This window comes from Gymnodraco acuticeps, unplaced genomic scaffold (genome assembly GCF_902827175.1).
Source record: "Gymnodraco acuticeps unplaced genomic scaffold, fGymAcu1.1, whole genome shotgun sequence".
NCBI classification, from domain to species: Eukaryota; Metazoa; Chordata; class Actinopteri; order Perciformes; family Bathydraconidae; genus Gymnodraco; species Gymnodraco acuticeps.
Genome location: NW_022990794.1, coordinates 221,556 through 244,724, shown reverse-complemented (window position 1 = coordinate 244,724; position 23,169 = coordinate 221,556). Strand labels below are relative to the sequence as shown.

Here is a 23,169-nt window from a genome sequence, read left to right as displayed (position 1 = left end):
CCCCCTAGCAGATTTAGCATTTTCTCCATTAGCTGAGATGGCTTGCTGTCTCCTAGGCCTTGAATGTCAAGTATCTGGCGGGCCCTCTCCTTAGCAGATAAGCTAAATGTCTTTAGCTTATCTAGAAAGTCTGGAAACAATAGCTGGTTTAAATGATTTATTCGAGCAACTCGTTTGTCTTGTTGTAGTCCTCGCTGTTCGCGTCCGGATATCGCCATCGTAATCACAACCTCACACACTGGTACTGGATGTGCATCAACGTCTTCCTAAGAAGCCAAATATACCAAAATATGTATGTAAACGACAGAAGAAAGTGATCGAAATGTGTATTTCAGTCGAAAGCCACGCACCCCATGGAAACGAGTTGATTGGGAAACAAGTTGATCGGGAAACAAGTTAATCCGGAACACCGGCCCTGCACTCACCCCTCAAATGGAAATTATGTGTTTACATGAATGGTGACCAAACCGTTTGAGACCCACTGAGATAACTTAGACTAATGGCGCTTTTCCACTGCAGGGCCTCACTCGGCTTAGTACGGTATGGCTAGGCCTCGTTAGGCCAGGCTCACTTTATGCTACTGCGACCGGAGGTTTTCTCCCTCCGTACCGCTGCACGGCACTGTGCCATGCGCCTCCGCATTTGTCACTACTGGGCGCGCCGGAAGTATAAATACAGGGGTGTGGCGTAGCTCGTGACTTACCTGTAAACCCCTTCGCTGGTGGCTGGAGCACGGCGTGGCCCGAATGAATTGTTTGTCGTGGCAGCCGTTTCGCAACACTTGCATCTGGACAGCACATCTGACTGCCGGTGCAGTGGCGGAGAAATTGCTCCGCTGAGGACTCCCCTGGGCGCAGTGTTGTTATCACCTGGTGAGTTGCCGTTGTCTGCCTCCCTTTATCATCTGACACTTGGCTCCTGGATTATTTTATATTATTTATTGCGGCAGCAGGATTTTGCCATGGCCTGTGAGCCCCTCTCCCCTGACGGCTTGGGTGCTATTATGGAGTCAGATTTGGGTCAATATTCTAGCGCGCAAAACAAGCTACTCACGAGCGGAAAATGTGCTTTTACACGCGCATGAAATGACCCTCGCGCACAGATTAAACCCTTGCGCGCAGATTAAACCCCCGCGAGCGGCTATGCGCTCGCTCGCGAGAGAGACAGCCCTCTAGCTCGCTCGCGGGAGTGTCAGCCTCACTCGCTCGCGGAGTCTGTCTATGCGCGCGTGAAAAGTTTCTGGCACTTTGGGGCGGAGCCACTGGACTTTGATTGACAGCTGCCAGGAAGCCCGGAGTTGCCAGGTTTGATAAATGCCTGAACTACCAAGAGCCGAGGAGTGACAGCTGCAAGATCAGTTGGACGAGATTGAATGGTAAAGTTGCCCATAAAAAACTATTATATTCGTAAAGTGTACAGCTAATATATATATATATCTTAATGCATTTTATATAAAACAATATATTTTTGAGTGGGCTGTATCTGTCGAAAACTGCTGTATGCACCTCCCTTACGAGATGAACTATAAATGAATTATAGTATTACTATAGTATACTATAAGAGTTGTATAGTGTCCTTTAGTAAGTTTGTATTTTTCACCAGCTATTGTATTACTATAGTTTTTTATGTAGTGCCATTTTATTAGCTATAGTAGCCCTATAATATTTCAATAGTAATACTATGTATTGTATCTAGATCTTTGTAGTATTCCTATATTATTTTAAATAGTATAACTATAGTATAATATAGTGTTTCTGTAGTTGTTTTTTGAACACACTATAGAACACTACTATAGTAATAGTATGATGTTGTCATAATGAATGCATATTATTACTACAGTGTTTGTAAAAGTATTGCACTCCTAGAATTAATGTGTAATTTTTTTTATATCAAATTAATTTATATATATATATATATATATAGCTGTGTAGCTGTACACTTTACGAATATAAATTACGAATATAATAGTTTTTTATGGACACATTTACCATTCAATCTCGTCCAACTGATCTTGCAGCTGTAACTCCTCGGCTCTTGGTAGTTCAGACATTTATCAAACCTGGCAACTCCGGGCTTCCTGGCAGCTGTCAATCAAAGTCTAGTGGCTCCGCCCCAAAGTGTCAGAAACTTTTCATGCGCGCGTAGACAGACTCCGCGAGCAAGTGAGGCTGACACTCCCGCGAGCAAGCAAGAGAGCTGTCTCTTGGCCGCTCGCGGGGGTTTAATCTGCGCGCGGGGGTCATTTTATGCGCGTGTAAAAGCACATTTTCCACTCGTGAGTAGCTTGGTTGCGCGCTAGAATGTTGACCCAAATCTGACTCCATAGCTATGCTGTGGCTGAATGGATTGTATGTATGGGAACCTGTAATTTCAGTTATTGATATCCATGTGTTTAATTGGCCTCTAAATAATATTATATGTACCTGTGCCCTTTTCAGGGGTGCTATTAATTGCTAGGCCCACCTTCGGACAACTGGTCCTGCTGTTTTGGCTCTTTGCAGTGACTCACTACTGAAATAACTTGCCGTTGCGTAGCGAGCCCCGGGGTCTGGTGACGTGCCCCCCCTTCGGGACTCTGGAGCGGTTCGGGCTCTCAGGGAACTCGCCAACCAAGTCTCCCTGATACAACTCACTGTTTACTTTGAGAAACTGTTATTTTGGTTTTGTTATTTTCTTTTGTTAATTTAGTTTATATACTAGTGTTTTTCTTATTTTATATTAACCATGGTGCACCGACTTTATTTGGATACCTTCATTCATTTGGTTTTGTTTGTTTGGTTATTTATTTAGTTGTTTATTTGAGTATAATACTGTGTGGAGGTTTTAACCGTCTTCATCTTGTCAGACAGGTGCTGTGGGCCTGAGGCGGCAACCCCAGTCCCTGGTGGTGGTGGTCTTCACAAGTCCTATTGTTTGGTGAGCGGTGTCACGGGTGGTTTTGAGTTGGACCCTTCCCCCCTATTTATTTATTGCCGCCTGGTATGCCCCAGCCCTGTCTTGTACCTCCTATGCCCCAGTATGAACTTTTAGCTGATTGTATTATGTGGATCTGGTGTTTTTAGAATAGTTAATTGATTGTTATAAAATAAAGTAAATGTGTTAACTGTAACTGAAATTGTCTCTGGGCCGTTATGTAAAACGAACCTGTGTTCCTTGTGTGGTAAATCTTTTATAATCACTAGTTAGTTCCTAGGGGTGAAACTCCCTTAGGTGGCGTTGTTGGCAACACAAACCCTTAACAAGCTCTGCTGTACTTTCACTTGAGGAAGTAGTGACAACCTGTCGTTGAGGACTTGTGGGAGCAGGCACTGGGTTACTTACCAGATCCCTCTCTAGCACGTCTTTCCATTATTCTCTAATGGACTCTTCTTGGTCATACACTTGCATTCTTGCTCGTGCTGCATTGAAATCTTTTACTGCTTCCAACTGCTGTATTTTTCTCCGTTTGTCATCCAGAGTCTGTTGTAGAGCTACATGCTCTTCTTCTAGACGAGCTTTAATTTTAGCTTCCTCTTCCTCTCTTTCTGAACGACGTCTTCTGGCTGCAGTCTCTTGATCAGCTATCTTTCTTTTAGCTTCTGCTTCCCAGGCGCTGTATCTCCAAATGTTCTCTTTCTTGTTTTTGTAACACTTTCAGAACAGCTTGGCTTGCAGCAGCCTCAGCAGCAGCTTCTTGTCGTTTTACAGAAGACTGGTTCGATTGCTTGGAGTTGCTTTTCGAAGAAGAAGTGTAGGTGCTTGAGTTAAAGAGAGAACCTGCTTCAGGCCAATCTTTCTTTTCTCCTTCTGGAACCTTTCCATCCAGGAGACTTGAGGCTCTGATGATGACAAACTTAGAAATCTCTGCACACAGATCCACTCTTCGACGCGTGTCCTGGTCTGGAGTTGAGATTGTACGCAGATCCTCATAAACATGTCGGACATCTTCTGACAAACTTGTGACATCATGAATTATGTCATTAAGCAAATCTTCAGATAAAGACTCTGTTGTTTGAGATAATGGCCGCTTAGCTGTTTTCACTTGTGTTCTCCATTTCTCATAATTGTAGTTGAACTTTTGTAGGAGCGTTTTCATTTGTTCTTCTTGCATTTCTTTACCCTTTTCTGTAGGAGTTTTAGTTATTTGACCTCTTCTTAGCTGCTGTGCTTCAGTGTTATCCACAGCTTCGTATTGGGACTCTGCACTTTCCCTAACCTGAATTGTAGGCTCACTAGACTTAGACATTAGTAATCACTACTTTAAAGTGACTCACTTTTATAAAACAGCAAAATGCAGTTAAACCTTTTAATGAACTTTCAACACTTACTCAAATGTAAGTGTGACTTAAATGTACCCTATAAGACTTCAATAGAGGTAGAAATGCACTTAAAATAGAAAATGTGCAAAAAACAGCTTAATTTAACTTTACACCTTTCAAAAATATATTCAAAAATAAGACTTCAGAACTTCAATGAAATAACTTTCACTTATTATTCCCAAAAACACACTTTGAATTAGAAATAAAATCACTTATGTTCCCTTTAACTTTACGCCTTAATTAACAAGCCTTAATAAAATGACATGAACAAATAAGTCAAACCACACACACTAATGAAAGCTTTAGCGCAAGTTCAATAAGGAAGACCTAACACGAGTCACTTACACGTCACTCTATGGCTCCCTTCCCCCCTCATTAAATACGAGGGCGTCACCCCTCAGCAGCCAATCGCTGCACATGCTAAATTCCTTAAATGCCTGCTCTTCCTCCCTGTCAGTTGTCATTGCAGATGATCACACGCAATGGTAGTTGCAATACAATACTCCTTCTCGTGAGAAAAACCGTAAGAAACAACTAGCTCAAGATGTCCAACTCGGACAATTCGGAACACGAACCTTCTCTGGAAGTCTCCGATCCCGGTTCGGCTCCCCACAGCGGCTTATCAACAGAGGCAGACTTCCTCATTGCCCGGCTCCTGCAGCAGGGCTTTCCCACAGCCTCAGGCCTCACTCTCTCTCAGCTGCGAGAGCTCTCGGACCAGGTCTCCAGCGTAGCTCCCCAGTCCGGGGCAGCAGCTCCAGTCAGCTCCCCAGAGAGCAGGACGAGGCCGCAGCCGCGGAGGTAAAAAAGGGCAGGAAGTCGAGCCCTCCAGGATCCCGTCCCCCTCCAAAAAATCCACCCCTTCTCAGGCTCGCCAGTCCGGGAGCGTCACTAACACACCCCTTATGGAGAGTAGCGCGGCCGGCTCCCTGCAATCCCTGGCTAGCTCCATGATAGCTATCGATGCTCGCCTCCAGGCTCTGGAAGACTCCGCCACAGGAGCTTCAACTTCCGTTGCACTCAGGTACTAGTTTTAACGAAAATGTTTGCACTCACCCTTACACAGGGTTGGGTTGTAACGGAATACATGTAACCAGTGCTGGAATTGGGCCGGTACTCACCGGTACGCAGTACCGGCACTTCTGGTTCTGACCCATGGAGTACCGGCACTTCTTGCTCAGTACCGGCATGCTGGCGGTACTCCGGTACTCATGCACCGTGCCAGTACTCAACACTCTCCCGCCGTTCTTATTATACATCCATATATATATATACAGCCGCCCGGTACTCAGTAGATGCGTCATGAGGTGCCGAACGGACATTCTCATCGCTCTAACCGCTGGAGTTTCACAGCGGCTGTCAGCTGTTTACTCCTGTCATTCAAACAGAACGTGCTGGAGAGGGGGCGGGGCTTATCTTCTCCATGTAAATACTGTGGTGGAAACGACTATGTCAAAATTAACCTATTTGACCGTGATTTAATAGTAATACACGTTTCAAAATAATAATAATAATAATAATGCCGAAGTAACAACATACTGAAAACTGTTAGTAAAACCATGTTTTAATGCTTTACAATTTACATACCTAGATGCACGTGTGTTGTGTTTATGCAGTGCAACTCCCACCCAGTGGGTGGCTATGTAGAGTGATAGAACAGAGCAGGCACGCCCCCCGAGAGAAGGAAAGCAAGTCACGTCACAAATTAGCATTTCTAAAATGTTAGCGTGGATTAATAAAAGTGCAAAAAGACAGCGGTTGTCGCCGGAAGAAACTTCAAATACAGAGAATGCTGTGCCTGTGTTGGAAATTGTGTCTGATGGGGAGCTTTCTTTGGTTGATCCTCCTGCTCCAAGTTCTAGTGCATTAGCATTAGCACTAGCTCCGCCGCCTCCTCCAGAGCCTCTAACGTTAGCTGCTGCTGGCGCAACTGCCACCACCAACACCGGGCAAAGCGATGCACCTGACTGCTGGACAACGGACCAGGTGCAATATTTTTGCAAAACCAATGCATGGCTCCTTCTTAAAGATAAGAAGCTAGGATGTCGGATATGCAGAGATGTCAAATCTTTGGGAATACACACTGGACAAGGACTGAAACTGTCAACTGAATGGGGTGAGTGTGCAGTGTCTCATTTCGGTGTTGACAAGGGCAAACAACAAGCTAGCCTGAGAAAAAAAAATCAAAGAACATAAAGAATCACAAGCCCATGTAAAAGCTGCTGACATCCTTACATCTGCTTCACGTGAAACTATTCAACATCAAGTGCAGTCTATGCATAAATCTGAATTAGACACCACTATCAGAGTTTTTCGAACGCATATAAAATTGGCAAACATAGCCGGCCATTCACAGACATGCCAATTGATTTGAATGTACAGAAACTGAATGGGCTGAACGTGGGCAGGGTTTTGCACTCCAATAAAACCTGTGGCGAAATCATCGACCACATAGCTCATGAGCTGAAGAAAAAAAATGGCAAAAGACATTACAGAAAACCAAAGAAAACTCTGTGTTTTGGTCGATGAATCTACCACTATTAGTGGTAAAACGGTGCTTGTTGTGTGTCTACGCTCAGCATTAGCTGATGCTGAGCCCGAAACGTTTTTTTGGGAGCTGATCGAGTTGGATGGAACAACGGCTGATGACATCACAAAGGCGTTAATGGAGTGTCTTGGAAGAGATTTTAACGAGGACTTTTTAGGTCAGTGTTTCGTTTCTTTTGCATGTGATGGGGCTTCAGTCATGCTAGGGAAGAGAACAGGCGTTGCTACCCAGTTGTGTAGTAAATTCCCAAGCCTGTTTGTGTGGCACTGCTCCAATCATCGTCTAGAGCTGGCAGTTGGGGATGTGGTCAAGGAGGTCTCAGGGCTCAATCATTTCCAGATCTTTTTTGACAAACTCTATTCCTTGTTCCATGCCTCCCCCAAAATCAGAGGCAGTTAGCGCAGTGTGCGCAAGCAGTCGGACAGCGTCTCCTGGTGATAGGGCGTGTTTTGTCCATCCGCTGGGTGGCTTCAAGTGAAAGGAGCGTCAGAGCAGTCTGGGAAAACTACCGAGTGCTTCATGATCACTTCATAAATGCTGCAAACGACACGAGCAGGGATTCCAGAGACAGAGCAAAGTACAAGGGCCTGGATGATGTGCTCACATCTGCAACGTTTGTCAGCAATCTGGGACTGATGTACGATGCGCTCACAGAGCTCAGCGACCTCTCTCGGCAACTCCAAAAAAGAGAGATGACACTGCCTACAGCAGATAGGCTCTTAACTCGAGAAATACGAGTTTTTTAATCCATGGTCACCATGCCTGGCCCACACATGACTACAGTTCATACAGCTCTAGCTGAGAAGTCCTTCAAGGGTGTTGCCCTGCGTGAGAATGGCAGGCTTGTACAGATTCATGCAGGTCAGTTTTTCCGCAGTATGGTAGAGAATCTGAGACACAGAATGACTTCCACAACCTCCTCTCATGTCAGCACAAGAGAAATCCCATTACATGGCCGGGAGGCCCGGGACAATCAGCTAATCCAGGACATGAAGGTTATCCATCCTGGAAGTTGGCCTGAAGAGGAGTTAGACGTACAGTATGGGGACGTAGAGGTGCTACGTTTGTGCGAAGTGCTGAAAGTGGACAGAAGAGAGACTGTTCAGGGCTTTCGTGAATACAAGGAAACCAGGGCATCCCGTACACCTGCTGCCATGGAGCCTCTACTGAAAGCAGTCCGAACCATCGCTGTCTCCACTAGTGAGTGTGAGCGGGCATTCAGCTGCATGAACGATATCCTTACTGCAAAAAGGAATGCTCTCTCTGTCAGCCGACTGTCCAGCCTGGTTTTCATTAAATGTAATGGACCATCACTAGGACAGTTCAATCCGGAACAGTATGTGAGGTCCTGGCTGGCAAAGGGAAGGAGAAGTGCTGATGAAAGAGCCTGTCCAGCTCCAGCCCCTGATACTGATGTCCCCAAGGCCTTCTGGAGCCTTTTCTAACAATGTGAAGTATATTGCAAAGCAGCTCACCCAGTGAGAAGACTTTTGGCATAATGTGCCGATTTGTACAGATCCTGGAGATAGAAGGACTTCAGACCAACCAGGGAGTTATCTGATCAGCTTGGTGTTCAATGTAACTCTTTACCATGGCTCAGACTTTGTTACTTGCAGTTACAGTTTCTCATTTTAGATTGTGCAAATGTTGCATTTGTTTTTACATGTTCTTTGTTCATGCTCTTTATCATTTTTCTGAGTTGGAAAGTTAGATTGCATCATAGTTTACTTTATACATATTTGTATTCTTCAGTGGTGAAGTATATTGCAAAGCAGCTCAGCCATGTGAGAAGACTTTTGGCACTTTTTCGTTTTTCGTTTTCTGAGTTGGAAAGTTAGATTGCATTCAAAATGTACAGAAATACTTAATTTTGTTAAAGCTTTTTATAAAAAATGCTTCTGACCAGAGCTTTGTTTCCTTGTCATTAATGTTGAACACCACCAGAGGGGCTCTCACCTGAAAGGTCTCTGCTTCATGTGTCTTCAGCAGAAGATCTAGACTTTGATTGCTATATTTTCAGTTAATATTGACCTTACTGAGCTTTAGCCATATCCGCTGCCTATCATAAAAAATGTTAAGTACAGTGAACCTTTCTAAAATATACAGTAGTAAAGAGACAAACCCACCAGCATTATAGTAGCCAAATTCTTGTTTGTGGGCTGTATATATAAAATTGACTTGAAAAAGTTGCTGATTTTAGAGTACTGGCACCTTTTTCATTCCAATTCAAGCACTGCATGTAACGGTGTTACGTAATCAGAAAAAAAATAAAATAAAAATCAGTATATTCAGCTGGTGTTACATTTGAAAAACGAGTAATCTGAGTGCAGTTACTTTCGTAAACCTGAAGTGAATACTTATTGGAATTATTGGTGGAAAGTTTCCTCACAATATGTAATATTCATTACCGGCAGAACCGTGTGCACACTGCACAGCGCTGCAGCGTATCTGCGAGCGAGAGATGCAGCATGTCCGTGAGGCCCCGCCCCGCACGCAGATGAGAGAGAGAGAGAGTTCTCTTTCAAAACATATTGGAAGGTAGAAACGGAGATGTTTAGATAAAACGTGGAAGATAACGTTTATGTAGCATTTATTTATTGTCGAAATGATGACATTTATAACGGGATCAAATCTAACTGAATGGCCTGCTGCTGCTGAATGCATGGGGCAAGTAACTGGGAAAAGTTTTAAAAGTTATTACATCGTTTCAGATAATAAATAATAATGATAATGCATTCTATTTAGGGGCGCATTTCAAAGCACCCAAGGACACCTTACAATGCATAAACTTTTCCAAGGAAAGGTTTTAAGACCGTACAAAGAATGCAGTCTGGGTGAGTTTTTCTTTTTATGTGCGGTGCAGATGAGAGAGCTGTCCAGAATGACACTAAAATGTTGTGTTTGTGCTCTTCATAAGCCATTAAAACAGTCAAATACGTGTCTCCCGTTCACCAAAACATACCCATCTGTTATGGAAAAGAAAGTATTCTAAAGAGAAAGAAGAAAGAAAAGATAAAAAGAAGAGGAAAGAAGAAAAAGAAAAGATAAAAAGAAGAGGAGGAAAGAAGAAAAAGATAAAAAGAAGAGGAAAGAGAAGAAAGGAAGTATTCTAAAAATAATCTGCCACCGGTACCGGCGGGATTGTGGTTAGTTTCTGATGCGCAGAAGAAAAATCTGGCCCACCCTATATTTTTACAGGCCCACCCTAAAGTACATTTCTGCCTACGCTACTGGTCCGCACAGCAGCAACAACCAATCACATGAATCTCTTGCCCCCGACACACAAAGCAATAGCAATGTTAAAACTAAGTAAACTGGAAGAAAAAAAAAGAAAAAAATCCCCAACAGGCGAAAACCTACCAGTTTCACCCACTGTCTCTGCCTCCTCCCTCCATGCCTCGCTCCTCTGGTTTGTATCCCGGTAGATGAACAGAGACTGATCATACAGCACCGGGTGATTCACTACCGCTATAATGAATTTTCCCTCAAATTTTTGGAATATGAGGAATTACCTGCGTAGTCTCTCCCAACATACACGCGGTCTGATTGGCTAGCGCTTGTATTGGCAGATTTGCATAAACGGGATTTCATTGGCTGACGCTTCTGCCGAGGCGTTAAAAGTTGAACATTGCTCAACTTTTTGAAGCGAGCAACGCCAACAAACGCTCCACGTTGCTTCCCAAAATACAGTTCTGCTAAAAGTGACGTCACCCCATTCAAAGTGAATGGGCAGAAGCGTTTGGAAGCTGTAACGCACGCCACCGTGTGGACGGGCAGTCACAGTGGCTCTGCGCCAGAAACATCAAAAAATAAATAAATAACTAAAAACATTCAGGAATATCACCCCTCCACTCCCATTAACATCCCTCAGCTAGCAGCTGCGCTATCTACAGATTCCGTGTTTGTTGACTATCTCCTGTCAGGGCTCTCCCAAGGCTTCAGGGTAGGGGTCCTCCCATCTCCCACAGTGACTTTCGTAGCAAGAAACTTACAGTCAGCCGCTAAAGAACCCAACATAGTTTCCCAGCTCATCGACAAAGAATTTCTCAAAGGATATATAATCGGTCCTTTTAGCTCCTCCCCCTTCTCAGTGTTCCGTTCAAATCCCATCGGAATAGCCACACGTAAATAAAAGGCTGATTTTCGATCTGTCCGCTCCCTGCTCCGGCCCATTCTGCAGCGTCAATAGCATCATCCCTCCAGATCAGTTCTCCCTTCACCATGCCTCAGTGGATAATGCAATAAAGATGATCAAGTTCACAGGGCACGGAGCTCGGCTCTCCAAAGCGGACATTACCGATGCCTTCAAATCATCCCCATTCATCCGTCTCAGTGGAACTTGTTCGGTATTAAGTGGGAGTCCAAACTCTATCTTCGCCATTCGCCTGACCTTCGGGTGCAGAAGCAGCCCCCGCATCTTCAATTCCTTCTCGGAAGCGCTCTATTGGATCCTGCTGAACATCGTCAGAATCCCCTCCGTCCTTCACCTACCGGACGACTTCCTCACTATAGACCTGCCACAGGACAGCTCAGGGATCTCACTGGCCAAGCTTAAACACTGCTTCAGGAGTGAGGTGTCCCTCTCTCCAAAGAGAAAACGTTAGGTCCCGACACACGCTTAGAGTTCTTAGGCATCATCCTCGACTCCATAGACATGAAGGCGTCTCTCCCCTCTGACAAATTGCAGCGCATCCGGGACATCACCAAGTCATACTGCGAGCAACAAGTTATCACAAAACAACAGTTGCTCTCCCTTCTCGGACACCTCAATTTCGTCATGCACGTCATCCCCCAGGGGCGCTCGTTCATCTCCCGCCTCCTGGACGCAGCATCAGCGGTCGACAACCTCCATGACTGCGTTTTCTTAGACGAAGGCTGCCGCTCAGACCTTCGGTTCTGGTCCCTCCTGCTCGCCCACTGGAACGGAGTTACTTTCTTTTACGATGGCCTCGTGCGTTCCTCTGACTCAATGAGGTTCTTCACGGATGCCGCCCATCCATGGGTTTTGGGGGTTTCTTCCAGGGAGAGTGGTTCGCAGGGTCATGGCCCCGTCAATTTCTACCTCAAGCAAGTTCTCACTAAATCCAGCCTATCACCTATATCATACCCGGGGCATTCCTTCAGGATAGGTGCAGCCACCTCTGCTGCTAATCAAGGTCTCTCTACCTCATCCCTACAACAACTAGGACGGTGGTCCTCCTCCGCCTTCACAACCTTCATTCGTCCGGACATCAGCGCCGTACAGGCTTCCCAAAGATCTCTCAGACCCTAACTATGGTATCTATGCATATAACTGGTGGTGGCTCATAAACACATTCATAAGTATACATGTCTCACTAAGGTACCTGATATTCAAACTGCATTCCCGTCCTAGTCCGCGGGCCCCGCCAACAGGGAATAACGTCTCGTCTCACAAGCACCTACACGTAACGGGCTTTATCTCCTGGACACAGGTATCCAAATCCCAGGCCCTTGCTCAAATGTGTCAGTGTAAAATGTATATCCTGCAAAGTCAGGTACGGACTCGGGCCACCGCACACTTCGGTGTCAGTTACAAAATAAAGAAAGAGGAAAAAGTAAAGAAGAAAAAGATATATCCTGCGAAGTCAGGCGTGGACTCGGGCCACCGTACACTTCGGTGTCGTGGCTCCGGGCCGCCGTACACTTCGGTGTCAGTTACAAAACAAAGGAAATAAAGAAAGAGGAAAAAGTAAAGAAGGAAAAGAAAAAGATATATCCTGCGAAGTCAGGCGTGGACTCGGGCCACCGTACACTTCGGTGTCGTGGCTTCGGGCCACCGTACACTTCGGTGTCAGTTACAAAACAAAGGAAATAAAGAAAGAGGAAAAGAGTAAAGAAGGAAAAGATAAAGATATATCCTGCGAAGTCAGGCGTGGCTGAAGGCCACCGTACACTTCGGTGTCATTATGTTTAGGAATTAACCAAAGAGTCCAATGGAGTCGTTTCCGGCTCTGGAGGGAACTTAGAGACGTTAGCCTTTGCAGACCATTTACATGCACAAAACCTACATAACACACACAGCCCCACCTAGTGTCAGCAGAAATTCAAATAATAATTCCCCAAAAAAAAAAAAATGCAAAAAAAAGACATCTTAAGTGGCCTGCTGGCCTAAGGATTTTTTTTTTTATGTATGTATTGTGAACGCAACGCTGCGCAAATGTGGGTCTGACTCTGCCTCACAGAGGGTGACTGGCTGTCTACATGATGTGGCCTGCCGACATGGCCACTTTCATACAGATCATACTAATGCCCTCGATTGGTCTCTGTGTGTCATTCAAGCTCGGGAAGGTGTGTGTTAGTTAGTGTATGTGTGGCGCGAGCCAGTGAGATAAAGCGCGCGCGCCGGCTACGTGTATTGTTGTTGTTAGCATCTGGTGCTAGCTAGCTGCGCTAACGGATATAAGGAGCTTTTTCAACAACAAGGTGGAGGAGAGTCCTCTGCTGTCAGACTGAGAGACTGATAACTACAGCTCAGGTGAGGTAAATTACTCTCTGAGTGCTTAGATAGTTAACTTAGTCTAAGTTATCTCAGTGGGTCTCAAACGGTTTGGACACCATTTATGTAAACACATATTTCCATTTGAGGGGGGAGTGATTAGTAAAAAAAACGTTAACTAGGTGAAAAAAGTTAAGATAAACTATTAAAACTTGTTGAGAGCTAAAACTAGTCTTTGCTTCTGCCTCAAAGAGGAGAAGGGAGGAGAGGGGGGAGACAGGAGAGGCTGGTTCAGGAGCACAGACACACTCACAACTATAAATGAACCAAAAACAAATAAATAAACAAGTTTCAATGTTTTTTCATATTGGATATGGTATGTTATTGGTTATGGCCATGTTCTCATGATTTTATGATTATTTAAATGTATACAGTTATGTTTCATATGGGTGTAGTCTCTTTATTTCCCCCTCAAAGTGCACCAGATTGATGCATTTAAGTCCAACATTTAAAAATAAATCTTACCGGGGGAGCATGCCCCCGGACCCCCGTATAGGATTTGAGGTACACCCCCACTTAAAATATGTTCAAAGTGCAGTTTCAGTGCAAGTCAGTTGAAACGATCTTAAGTTGGCGTGACGTTGAAGTCATGCGACCCTGCTGCTGTACTGGCTTGTAGTTCGTTTATAGCATAACGTTAGCATTTCGCTTTTGGCGACTAGATTTATGATTCAAAAATTATAAAAGTAGGATAGACATGTGGAGATTATCCGGCTGAACAAAACGTGATCCCTCTCTTAAATGTGTGTCAACCACAGACCTTATTTCGAGCTATTTTCCAAAATCCTATGGAGAAATTGCATTGGTTTTTCACGAAGGAACCGGAAGAAGTTTACTTCCGGGTTTCAGGACGCGTCACTGCGGTTCTCTATTATACATCCATGGAAATGTAGCGTTGTACCTACACTTCCTACAGCGTAACCATATTCGCCTAGGGCGCCAGATCTGTGGAGGCGCTGCGCTGACAGCTCTGGGAGGGAAAAAAAATGTTTTGACCGTTAAGGCTCATCCTAATTTTCGGCCTTGATGTAACAACATTCATAATTAAGTAAATGTAACACCCTTTTCATCCCAGTTACACTTTTCATTTGCCCTGTACGATGGGCGCTGTAAGTGATGAAAATGGGGGATGTTGGCTTATCTGGCACCCGCAGCTCACTGCCAAAGTGCGAGTGAGCGAGGGAGAGAGGGAGGGCGCTGTTGTTATTCTTTCACACACACATACGGGTATTGGGCCGAGGGCGACACCGTAATTCCGGTATCCGCCGTTTTACGCGAGGTGCAAGCAGGCCAAGGGTTTAGCCGTACACCTTCTAGGTGTTGCTAAGCTTCCTGTACTGAATATCATAGTCTATTGCCTTAACAGGCCAGGCCATCGGGAAACCTCCCGGTGTTGTGTCACATTATGCCTCCCCGTCATGAAATGCCCCCCTTGTCACGGGAACGCGCATTTCTCAATGACACGTTTACACCTCTAAATGACACGTTTACACCATAGGTTTACACCATAGGTTTACACCTTAAAACGATGTTTAAAACGAAAAGTAAACGTTCAGGGTTTTTATTAATGGTAATTTTCAGACGGTGAGTTGTTTAGTGGTAGCTCATAGTCTTGATTCTTCTGGTTTAACTTTTCGCTCCTTATTTGAAGTGTCGAAATTCATTCGTCACTTCCTTTTCAGTTTTTGTTTTTTTAATCTTTTTTTTTTATCATTATTGTTACGTCCTGTCTGTATAAACGTGCTTTAAAATGTATTGTTTAATTTTACACAGTTGTCATCTAATAATCAAAATATATGTTTACAAATGTTACATAGTCTGTCAGCATATTATTATATACGCTATCGCTATGTGTACAAAATAAAAGGGTGACATTCATGGAACTTGCTCCATTTATTGGTACCAGTCCTAGAACCATACCCTGAAAAATGCTTGAGGGTGGGATTCATAGAAACCTCTTTTGGGGAGGGGGGGCATTTTATGACAGGCCTGGCCATCACAATATGCCCCCCCTTGCTATCTTACAAAATAAAAGTGTCACATTCATGAAACTTGCTCCATTTATTTGTACCAGTCCTAGAACCATACCCTGAAAAATGCTTGAGGGTGGGATTCATAGAAACCTCTTTTGGGGGGGGCCTGGTTTATCATCCGAGTCAGAAATAAAACCAATATGGAGTGAGTGCTAGTCCTGCAATTGTCCAATACATTTACATACACACAGTAATTCATAATACATGCTGAATGAAATAAAGAAATAAAGTGACATATTATCCATACTAAAATTGTGTACATTATCCAATTGGGGTTGTTTGCGTGGTGCAGACACGTGAATGTAACAAAGTTAGTGACTCCACCACGCAATGCGGTGTTAAGGAGTCGTGGTGGAGTCACGCATTCTGGTGAGATCAGGTTGACATTATCACACATAAAATAAACATTTATTTTGAAGATTTATTAGATTTTTATAGGCAAAGTTTAATATAAGAAACCTTGCAGTCTCCCTGTAGCGGCCAAAATCATATAGAAATAAAACAGATATTTAACTTAAAATAATACAGCCGCTGAGGCACTAGTTAGCGGATCTTACGCAGGGCAATGATCATCCAAATCCAGACAAGAACCTCCATTTGTGCATTTTATTCCATTAACAAAGTACAATGAACAGGTTTCCTATATATCTCTTCCTTAAGCCTTTCCTCTGGCTTTCCTTTGTGTGGCTTGAAACACCCTGCTAAAAAACCGTTTGCCTACTAGTGCTCTGGCTCCCACCACCCACCTGTCTCCAATATATACAATTACACCAGGTGCTCTAATCACCCAGTGCCCAAAACATGCCTTCAAAATAAAAGCATATAAACTACTTATGAGACTAACTAAGAATACATTTACAATAAACACTATAAACAGCAAGAAAATAAATGTTAAACTATTAAATAATATTAAGAGATATATAGCTACAAAACACTGGTAATTGCTCCTGTGGGGATTGTCCTGAATGTATGTAAGTTGCTTTGGATAAAAGCGTCTATGACATGTAATGTAATGTAATAATTATCTTATATATGCGCACGTGTCTGTCTACTGGATTAATTTTGCGCATTACCAACACAAGCAACTTGCACACGCGCACCCCACTCGTTCCCGCGTCCCACAGTCATTAGTGACGGCGCGAAAACCAATTTGCGGTACAGCCGACAGTTACACAGTGAAGCTTGCTCTGTTAAAATGGATAACAATGTGTACCAAACCATTGTCGATTACAAGTGTAAAGGCCAGTATCCGCTAGACAGCACAAAGACATTTAAAAAGGAAATAAGAAGAAAGGCTTCCACTTATGTCCTGGATGGTGAGTTTTTGATTGATTGTTTAAGTAGCCTATTCATAGACACCCCACACACTTTTGTAAGTCAATATGCAGATTGTATAACTGTCATTTATTTGATGTCAACGAATATTACAATTTATGTTAAAGATGGAGCCCTGTATTACATGAAGGGTCCTGGTAACGCCACCAAGACCAAAGTGGTCAGAGGCGCGGAGGAGGCAAACGCGATCTTTCGAGATTTCCACGATAGCGTCACAGGTGCTCATACAGGCCAACAAAGGACCAGAGACGCCATGTCGAAAAGATTATTTTGGCCTGGGATGTCTTCGGACATACATAAATGGGTAAGCACTGCAACTGCTGATAAGCAAGCTGTTCACTTTTTATAGCTTCAGCTTATCGCAGATAAAGTTAAATACCCTGCCTACTTGCATTTAAGTTTATGTATTATTTCCTTAAATTACAAAAATGTAAGAACCTGTTCTATTTGGTCTGGTCCTGATGTGAACTGACAGAAAAAGGTATTCAGATAGTTAACCTGTGCTGTGTATGTGTTTTGAACAGGTGTCGGAATGTGCAGTGTGCCAGGCAGCTGCTCATCCTATAAAACAGGAGGTGGAATATACCCCAATAAAGGCAATAGTTTTGACCACATTCTCAAAATCAATGTCTGTTGTTGTATCACAAAACACATTTACCTCACATATATCACATCCATCTCAGCAGATCATGTAGAAAGGAAGAAAGCTCTGATTGATTTGAGCAGAATTATTTTCCCTACACAACATGCTCACAAACATTATATCCAGAATAAAATGTATAATTATTATTTGTCCTTTTTTTCAAGGTTGAACATCCATTTGAGCTCATTGGCATGGACTTGATTGGCAGGTTAAAAACTACCAATAGTGGGAATGTATACATTTGCGTTATGGTAGACTACCTCACCAAATGGCTGCAAGCATATCCTCTGAAAACCAAAACAGCAACTGAGGTGACAGAATGCATAGTAAAGTGTTTCCATCAGTTTGAGGTGCCAAAGAGAATCCTGACTGACCAAGGAAGAGAGTTTGTCAATGCGGTCATTTTGAAAATGGTTTAAACATTTTTTGCAAAAATATTTTAGTCGTGTTTTCATCTATATAAAACGTTATACAATGTTCTTTATATTTACAGATCAACAAGAATGTATGTGCCAAGATGGGGATTCAGAGAAGTCTCTGTTCGCCCTATCACCCTCAAACCAATGGGCTGGTAGAGAGGATGAACGGCACCATACAAAGGTGAGGCAAATGCCAGTCGGACCATATATATATATATACAGTATATATAATGCCTATTATCAGTACTATTATCAGTACACATTCAGTTTTGTTTTTTTAGAGCTCTCAGGAAGTTGGTGGCAGACAAACCAGAAGACTGGGATGAGTACCTAGATGCAGTCATGTTTGGCTTGAGAACAAAAAAGCAGATGACAACTAAGTTCTCACCATACTTTTTAATGTTTGGCCGAGAGGCTCGGTATCCAACCGAGGTGCCAGGACACTTCATGGTTGGTAAACACGTCTCAATATAACTTAAGGTACATCAAGTTAATGTTGAAAACATTTACTGAAGGAATATCAAAACATTTATTCACAGGTAGACAGCAGTGTTGAGGATGTTGTGGCTGAGGAAAAGGTTTCCCAGGGCGTTAAAAACCTTGAGGAAATCAAGGACATTCTCCATGGCAATATTTCCAAGCAGGAAAAAAGCACCAGGGAGCGCTTGACAAAGGGCATTCCTAAATGTCACTTCAGAGTAGGTGACCAGGTGTGGCGACAGAATGTGCGGAGCCAACAAAGAAAAGGTGGCAAGCTTGAGGCAAACTTCCTTGGCCCTTTCCAAATGACAGCACTAGAGGGGAAAAGTGCTGATCTGCTATCGGAGGATGGTAACGTTTTAAAAAAAATCAATGTGGATCACTTGAAAATATCCAAAGCACAGGTGCCCCGAATCCCTCACCAAATTAAAAAAACAACAACAACAGCAGCACCCTCCACATCACCAACCTACATGGAAGCTCCATCAGCGCCAGCCTCACCTGCTGCTCCATCAGTCCCACCTGCTGCTCCATCAGTCCCACCTGCTGCTCCATCAGTCCCACCTGCTGCTCCATCAGTCCCACCTGCTGCTCCATCAGCCTCACCTGCTGCTCCATCAGTCCCACCTGCTGCTCCATCAGTCCCACCTGCTGCTCCATCAGCCTCACCTGCTGCTCCATCAGTCCCCACCTGCTGCTCATCAGTCCCACCTGCTGCTCCATCAGTCCCACCTGCTGCTCCATCAGTCCCACCTGCTGCTCCATCAGTCCCACCTGCTGCTCCATCAGTCCCACCTGCTGCTCCATCAGCCTCACCTGCTGCTCCATCAGCCTCACCTGCTGCTCCATCAGTCCCACCTGCTGCTCCATCAGCCTCACCTGCTGCTCCATCAGTTCCACCTGCTGCTCCATCAGCCTCACCTGCTGCTCCATCAGTCCCACCCGCTGCTCCATCAGCCTCACCTGCTGCTCCATCAGCCTCACCTGCTGCTCCATCAGTTCCACCTGCTGCTCCATCAGTCCCACCCGCTGCTCCATCAGCCTCACCTGCTGCTCCATCAGTCCCACCTGCTGCTCCATCAGCCTCACCTGCTGCTCCATCAGTTCCACCTGCTGCTCCATCAGCCTCACCTGCTGCTCCATCAGCCTCACCTGCTGCTCCATCAGTCCCACCCGCTGCTCCATCAGCCTCACCTGCTGCTCCATCAGTCCCACCTGCTGCTCCATCAGCCTCACCCGCTGCTCCATCAGTCCCACCCGCTGCTCCATCAGCCTCACCTGCTGCTCCATCAGCGTCAGCCTCATCTGCTCCAATAAATACTGTCACTCTAACTGACACATGTAGGTGTTTTGATATTGAGTGTTACATTTGAATAGTAATTATGTAAACATGAACTAATTCTTTAACTATATCATGGTTGGGGCATTAATGTATTTTTTTCAGATGTGCAGGAGGCATGGGCTGGGAAGGATGTACATGTCCTCCTTTCAAAAATAGGGCCATACAAACTTTATTTTTGGGACATCACAAACACTGGTCCAAACAAGGAGCTGGAGAGTGAGGTATTGCTTTGTCACATTCTAATTTATATTTTTATATTTTATATAATTCCATTCCCTAATGGGCAATATTTGTTTTAATGAAAGTCACAAAACATTGTATTACAGTTTTATTGACTTAAATCATAAAAGGAAATTCAGTGGCGTTACAACAATGTAGTTGATAGCATTACAGTAAACATGCCTCTTTTTAATACATGGTGATCATTTTTCTCAAAGGTGATCAATGCCTACCTTACACTCATTGTAAGAAGATTCAACCAGCGCAATGACGGTCAAGCAGCTGTTATTGACAGCTACGCTATGACCGCCATCTGGAAACACAAATTTGGAAGAATCCGGGTATGTACATGATTGGAATGACTTTGCTTTTGTAAATGTTGCAAATGTGCATTTTTCAACAGGAATGTAATACTTTTGCAACTACTCTCAGGTTGATCCAATGGCACAGACAGTCATCGTGGGAATTGTGAACGAGAACCATCACTGGATGTTGGTGTTGAGAATAGGAGCATATTTTAAGCTCCAATCTGTATCTATAGTGCTGTATACACCATATATAATTAGTGATTTGCAAGATAACCGGGCCACACATACATGCCGTCACTTATTATTGATAACATCTAAACAATACCCTACATCGTACCTGCGTAATGTATGGTTCCTGCCTAATGCATGTTGTGTTTCCATGTGAATAATAAAAGGTAATGTACCCCCATGAGAAGAAAACCCTCTTTTTGGATCCACTTGGAGAAGGGAAAGGCAACATGAGGGTGTGCCTACAGTCTACAAGGTACATTTGATACAGTGTACTAGTTCCGGTGTTGTATGAGTTTTTTGACAATGATGTGCTGCATCTTGACACATGTACTATCTACATACTGTAGAGCCTTTATGAGTTTGAAAGGCTGCAAGGTGTCAAGGTGGACATGCAGCACCCTCCCCCATAATCGCCAACAAGACAGCACATCCTGTGGTGTCCTGGCCTTAAAAGTGAGTGTGAAATGCATTTAGCCAAACATTACTCTCAAACTCAAATTCAGTAGCAATTAGACTGAATATATTGACTTGCTTTTATACATCTTGATCAAAGATGTATTGAATTGTGTCAAACTACACATATACAACATGTCATTCTTTAAATCTGTTGGGTCATTTGTCTGTATTCCATTTGAGGGTAAAATCATAGACCATGCAGTCCAGATACTAATCAAGGTTCTCTTCAGTTTGCAGAGAAGATTTTACTGGGGGAGGCAATTGAGTTTGAAACCTCACAGAAGGCAGTGCACGAGCTGAGGCTGGACATTGCTACTTCTCTCCTCAGAGAATCTGGTTTGTTACCTTTTCTCAACATTGTCAATGACTTCATGTAGTTACTTTTATTAATTGTATCTCATAAGTATGCATCAATAACCTAGTATATTAATAATGTGCCATGCAAATTGTTGTATTGTATCACTGCTTGGACCATTGGTACTGTTGACCAGGGACATTATCAGGGTTTTAAAAGCAACACAGTGGCTTAAGTATAGATTAGGGTAAATAGTCACTACATACAGTATATTGTGTATCTCAACTCCAAACAGATAACATATGAAGCATCGCAGGCAGGCATCTTCAACTGCAATTTCATATAGGCTACACACGTCACACTCTAACACACCCTTTCAATTCTGCGGTTTATTTAAGATGTGAGATTTCCCCATCTTCCTCCTTTCAATGTGCTCATTGGTGTTTATTACTTTTAACTGATATCCTCAGTTAATTTTTACCTTGAACTTATTATAATCAAAGCTGTAAAGCTAATACATGTGATGAACAACAAAAGAACCATGAGAACCAAACTTAAATTGATGCGTACAGTGCGAAATAAGTTTTTGGATGTTTTGTAATGACATTGTGCAGGTTCCCATTCTACAGAGGGTAAGGAGAGTGTGAAAGAAGGAGCAGATGGCTCCTCTGTGCTCAGATTTAATAATTTAGAAAATCTATGTGTTTGTGTGTGTTTCGCCTTTTCTTCACACAAAATAATAAAAGACCACAACAAATGTGTCCTTATATAATTGACCTTTTTAGTCAAAAATTGGAATGGGTCACCTTGACCCCAAATATGCTATGTGGTTTATCTGAATATATTGATTACGTTTTGTCTCAACAGATGATCTAAGCAGGCTTTGCTTTTACTGCGGGATGGAGGAGCAGGATGAAGAACATTGGGTAATTTCCTATTGCACATTACAAATGAATACAATTAGCAGAAATATGTTTCCAGACTTTATCAACATAACATTTGCGTTGGTAATTGCTACTATATTTGGCATCTTCAGCATTCACTGATAAAGGATTAATGTTTTGCTTGTTTTTCCATACATTTTTGTTGAAAATGTATTTCTTTCTCATAACACAACATTTATGTTTTTGAAATATTTCGATAATTGAAGGAATGGTTAGAATGTTAGTGGGAAATACATTAGAGATATTCTATTATCATAAAAAAATCCCATAATGCATACCTTACATAACAAGTATTTATTGTTTTCTCAGATTTGCTGTGACATTTGTCAGCGGTGGTACCACCACCAATGTGTACAAAGGCCTCCAGTGGATAAACCGTACTTGTGCCCTGGATGCACATAATGGCCCGAAGGAACCATCATTAAAAAAATGCACCCCACCACAAAAGATGTTTCTATGAATCCCACCCTCAAGCATTTTTCAGGGTATGGTTCTAGGACTGGTACCAATAAATGGAGCAAGTTTCATGAATGTGACACTTTTATTTTGTAAGATAGCAAGGGGGGGGCATATTGTGATGGCCAGGCCTGTCATAAAATGCCCCCTCCCCAAAAGAGGTTTCTATGAATCCCACCCTCAAGCATTTTTCAGGGTATGGTTCTAGGACTGGTACCAATAAATGGAGCAAGTTTCATGAATGTCACACTTTTACTTTGTAAGATAGCAAGGGGGGGGCATATTGTGATGGCCAGGCCTGTCATAAAATGCCCCCCCCCCGCCAAAAGAGGTTTCTATGAATCCCACCCTCAAGCATTTTTCAGGGTATGGTTCTAGGACTGGTACCAATAAATGGAGCAAGTTTCATGAATGTCACACTTTTATTTTGTAAGATAGCAAGGGGGGGCATATTGTGATGGACAGGCCTGTCATAAAATGACCCCCCCCAAAAAAAAGAGGTTTCTATGAATCCCACCCTCAAGCATTTTTCAGGGTATGGTTCTAGGACTGGTACCAATAAATGGAGCAAGTTTCATGAATGTGACACTTTTATTTTGTAAGATAGCAAGGGGGGGCATATTGTGATGGCCAGGCCTGTCATAA

General features: G+C 43.4%; 2 protein-coding genes across 2 annotated transcripts in view; both read left to right on the top strand.

Annotated features, from left to right (window-relative positions):
• The window catches only part of LOC117557092 (synaptonemal complex protein 1-like), a 40,657-nt gene extending 22,390 nt beyond the window's left edge, over positions 1 to 18,267 (top strand). Inside the window, exons 2-3 of the mRNA XM_034232776.1 lie at positions 17,868 to 17,974; positions 18,075 to 18,267. Coding sequence (XP_034088667.1) covers positions 17,868 to 17,974; positions 18,075 to 18,267 — 300 coding nt within the window. The remainder of the gene's footprint in view (positions 1 to 17,867; positions 17,975 to 18,074) is intronic.
• A 1,869-nt stretch (positions 18,268 to 20,136) lies between these two features.
• On the top strand, positions 20,137 to 22,470 carry LOC117557091 (PHD finger protein Alfin1-like). The gene is made up of 6 exons (XM_034232775.1): positions 20,137 to 20,175; positions 20,267 to 20,325; positions 20,590 to 20,626; positions 21,060 to 21,165; positions 21,992 to 22,050; positions 22,378 to 22,470. The coding sequence occupies exons 1-6, from the start codon at positions 20,137 to 20,139 to the stop codon at positions 22,468 to 22,470; spliced, it is 393 nt and encodes a 130-aa protein (XP_034088666.1).
• Positions 22,471 to 23,169: the final 699 nt, after the last annotated feature.

Excerpts from the sequence above, each read along its gene's own strand:
- LOC117557091 (XM_034232775.1), top strand. The coding sequence starts at position 20,137 with ATGACCGCCATCTGGAAACACAAATTTGGAAGAATCCGG. Across the intron at positions 21,166-21,991 it reads TTCTCTCCTCAGAGAATCTG|ATGATCTAAGCAGGCTTTGC; the intron begins GTTTGTTACCTT and ends TTGTCTCAACAG. Across the intron at positions 22,051-22,377 it reads AGCAGGATGAAGAACATTGG|ATTTGCTGTGACATTTGTCA; the intron begins GTAATTTCCTAT and ends TTGTTTTCTCAG.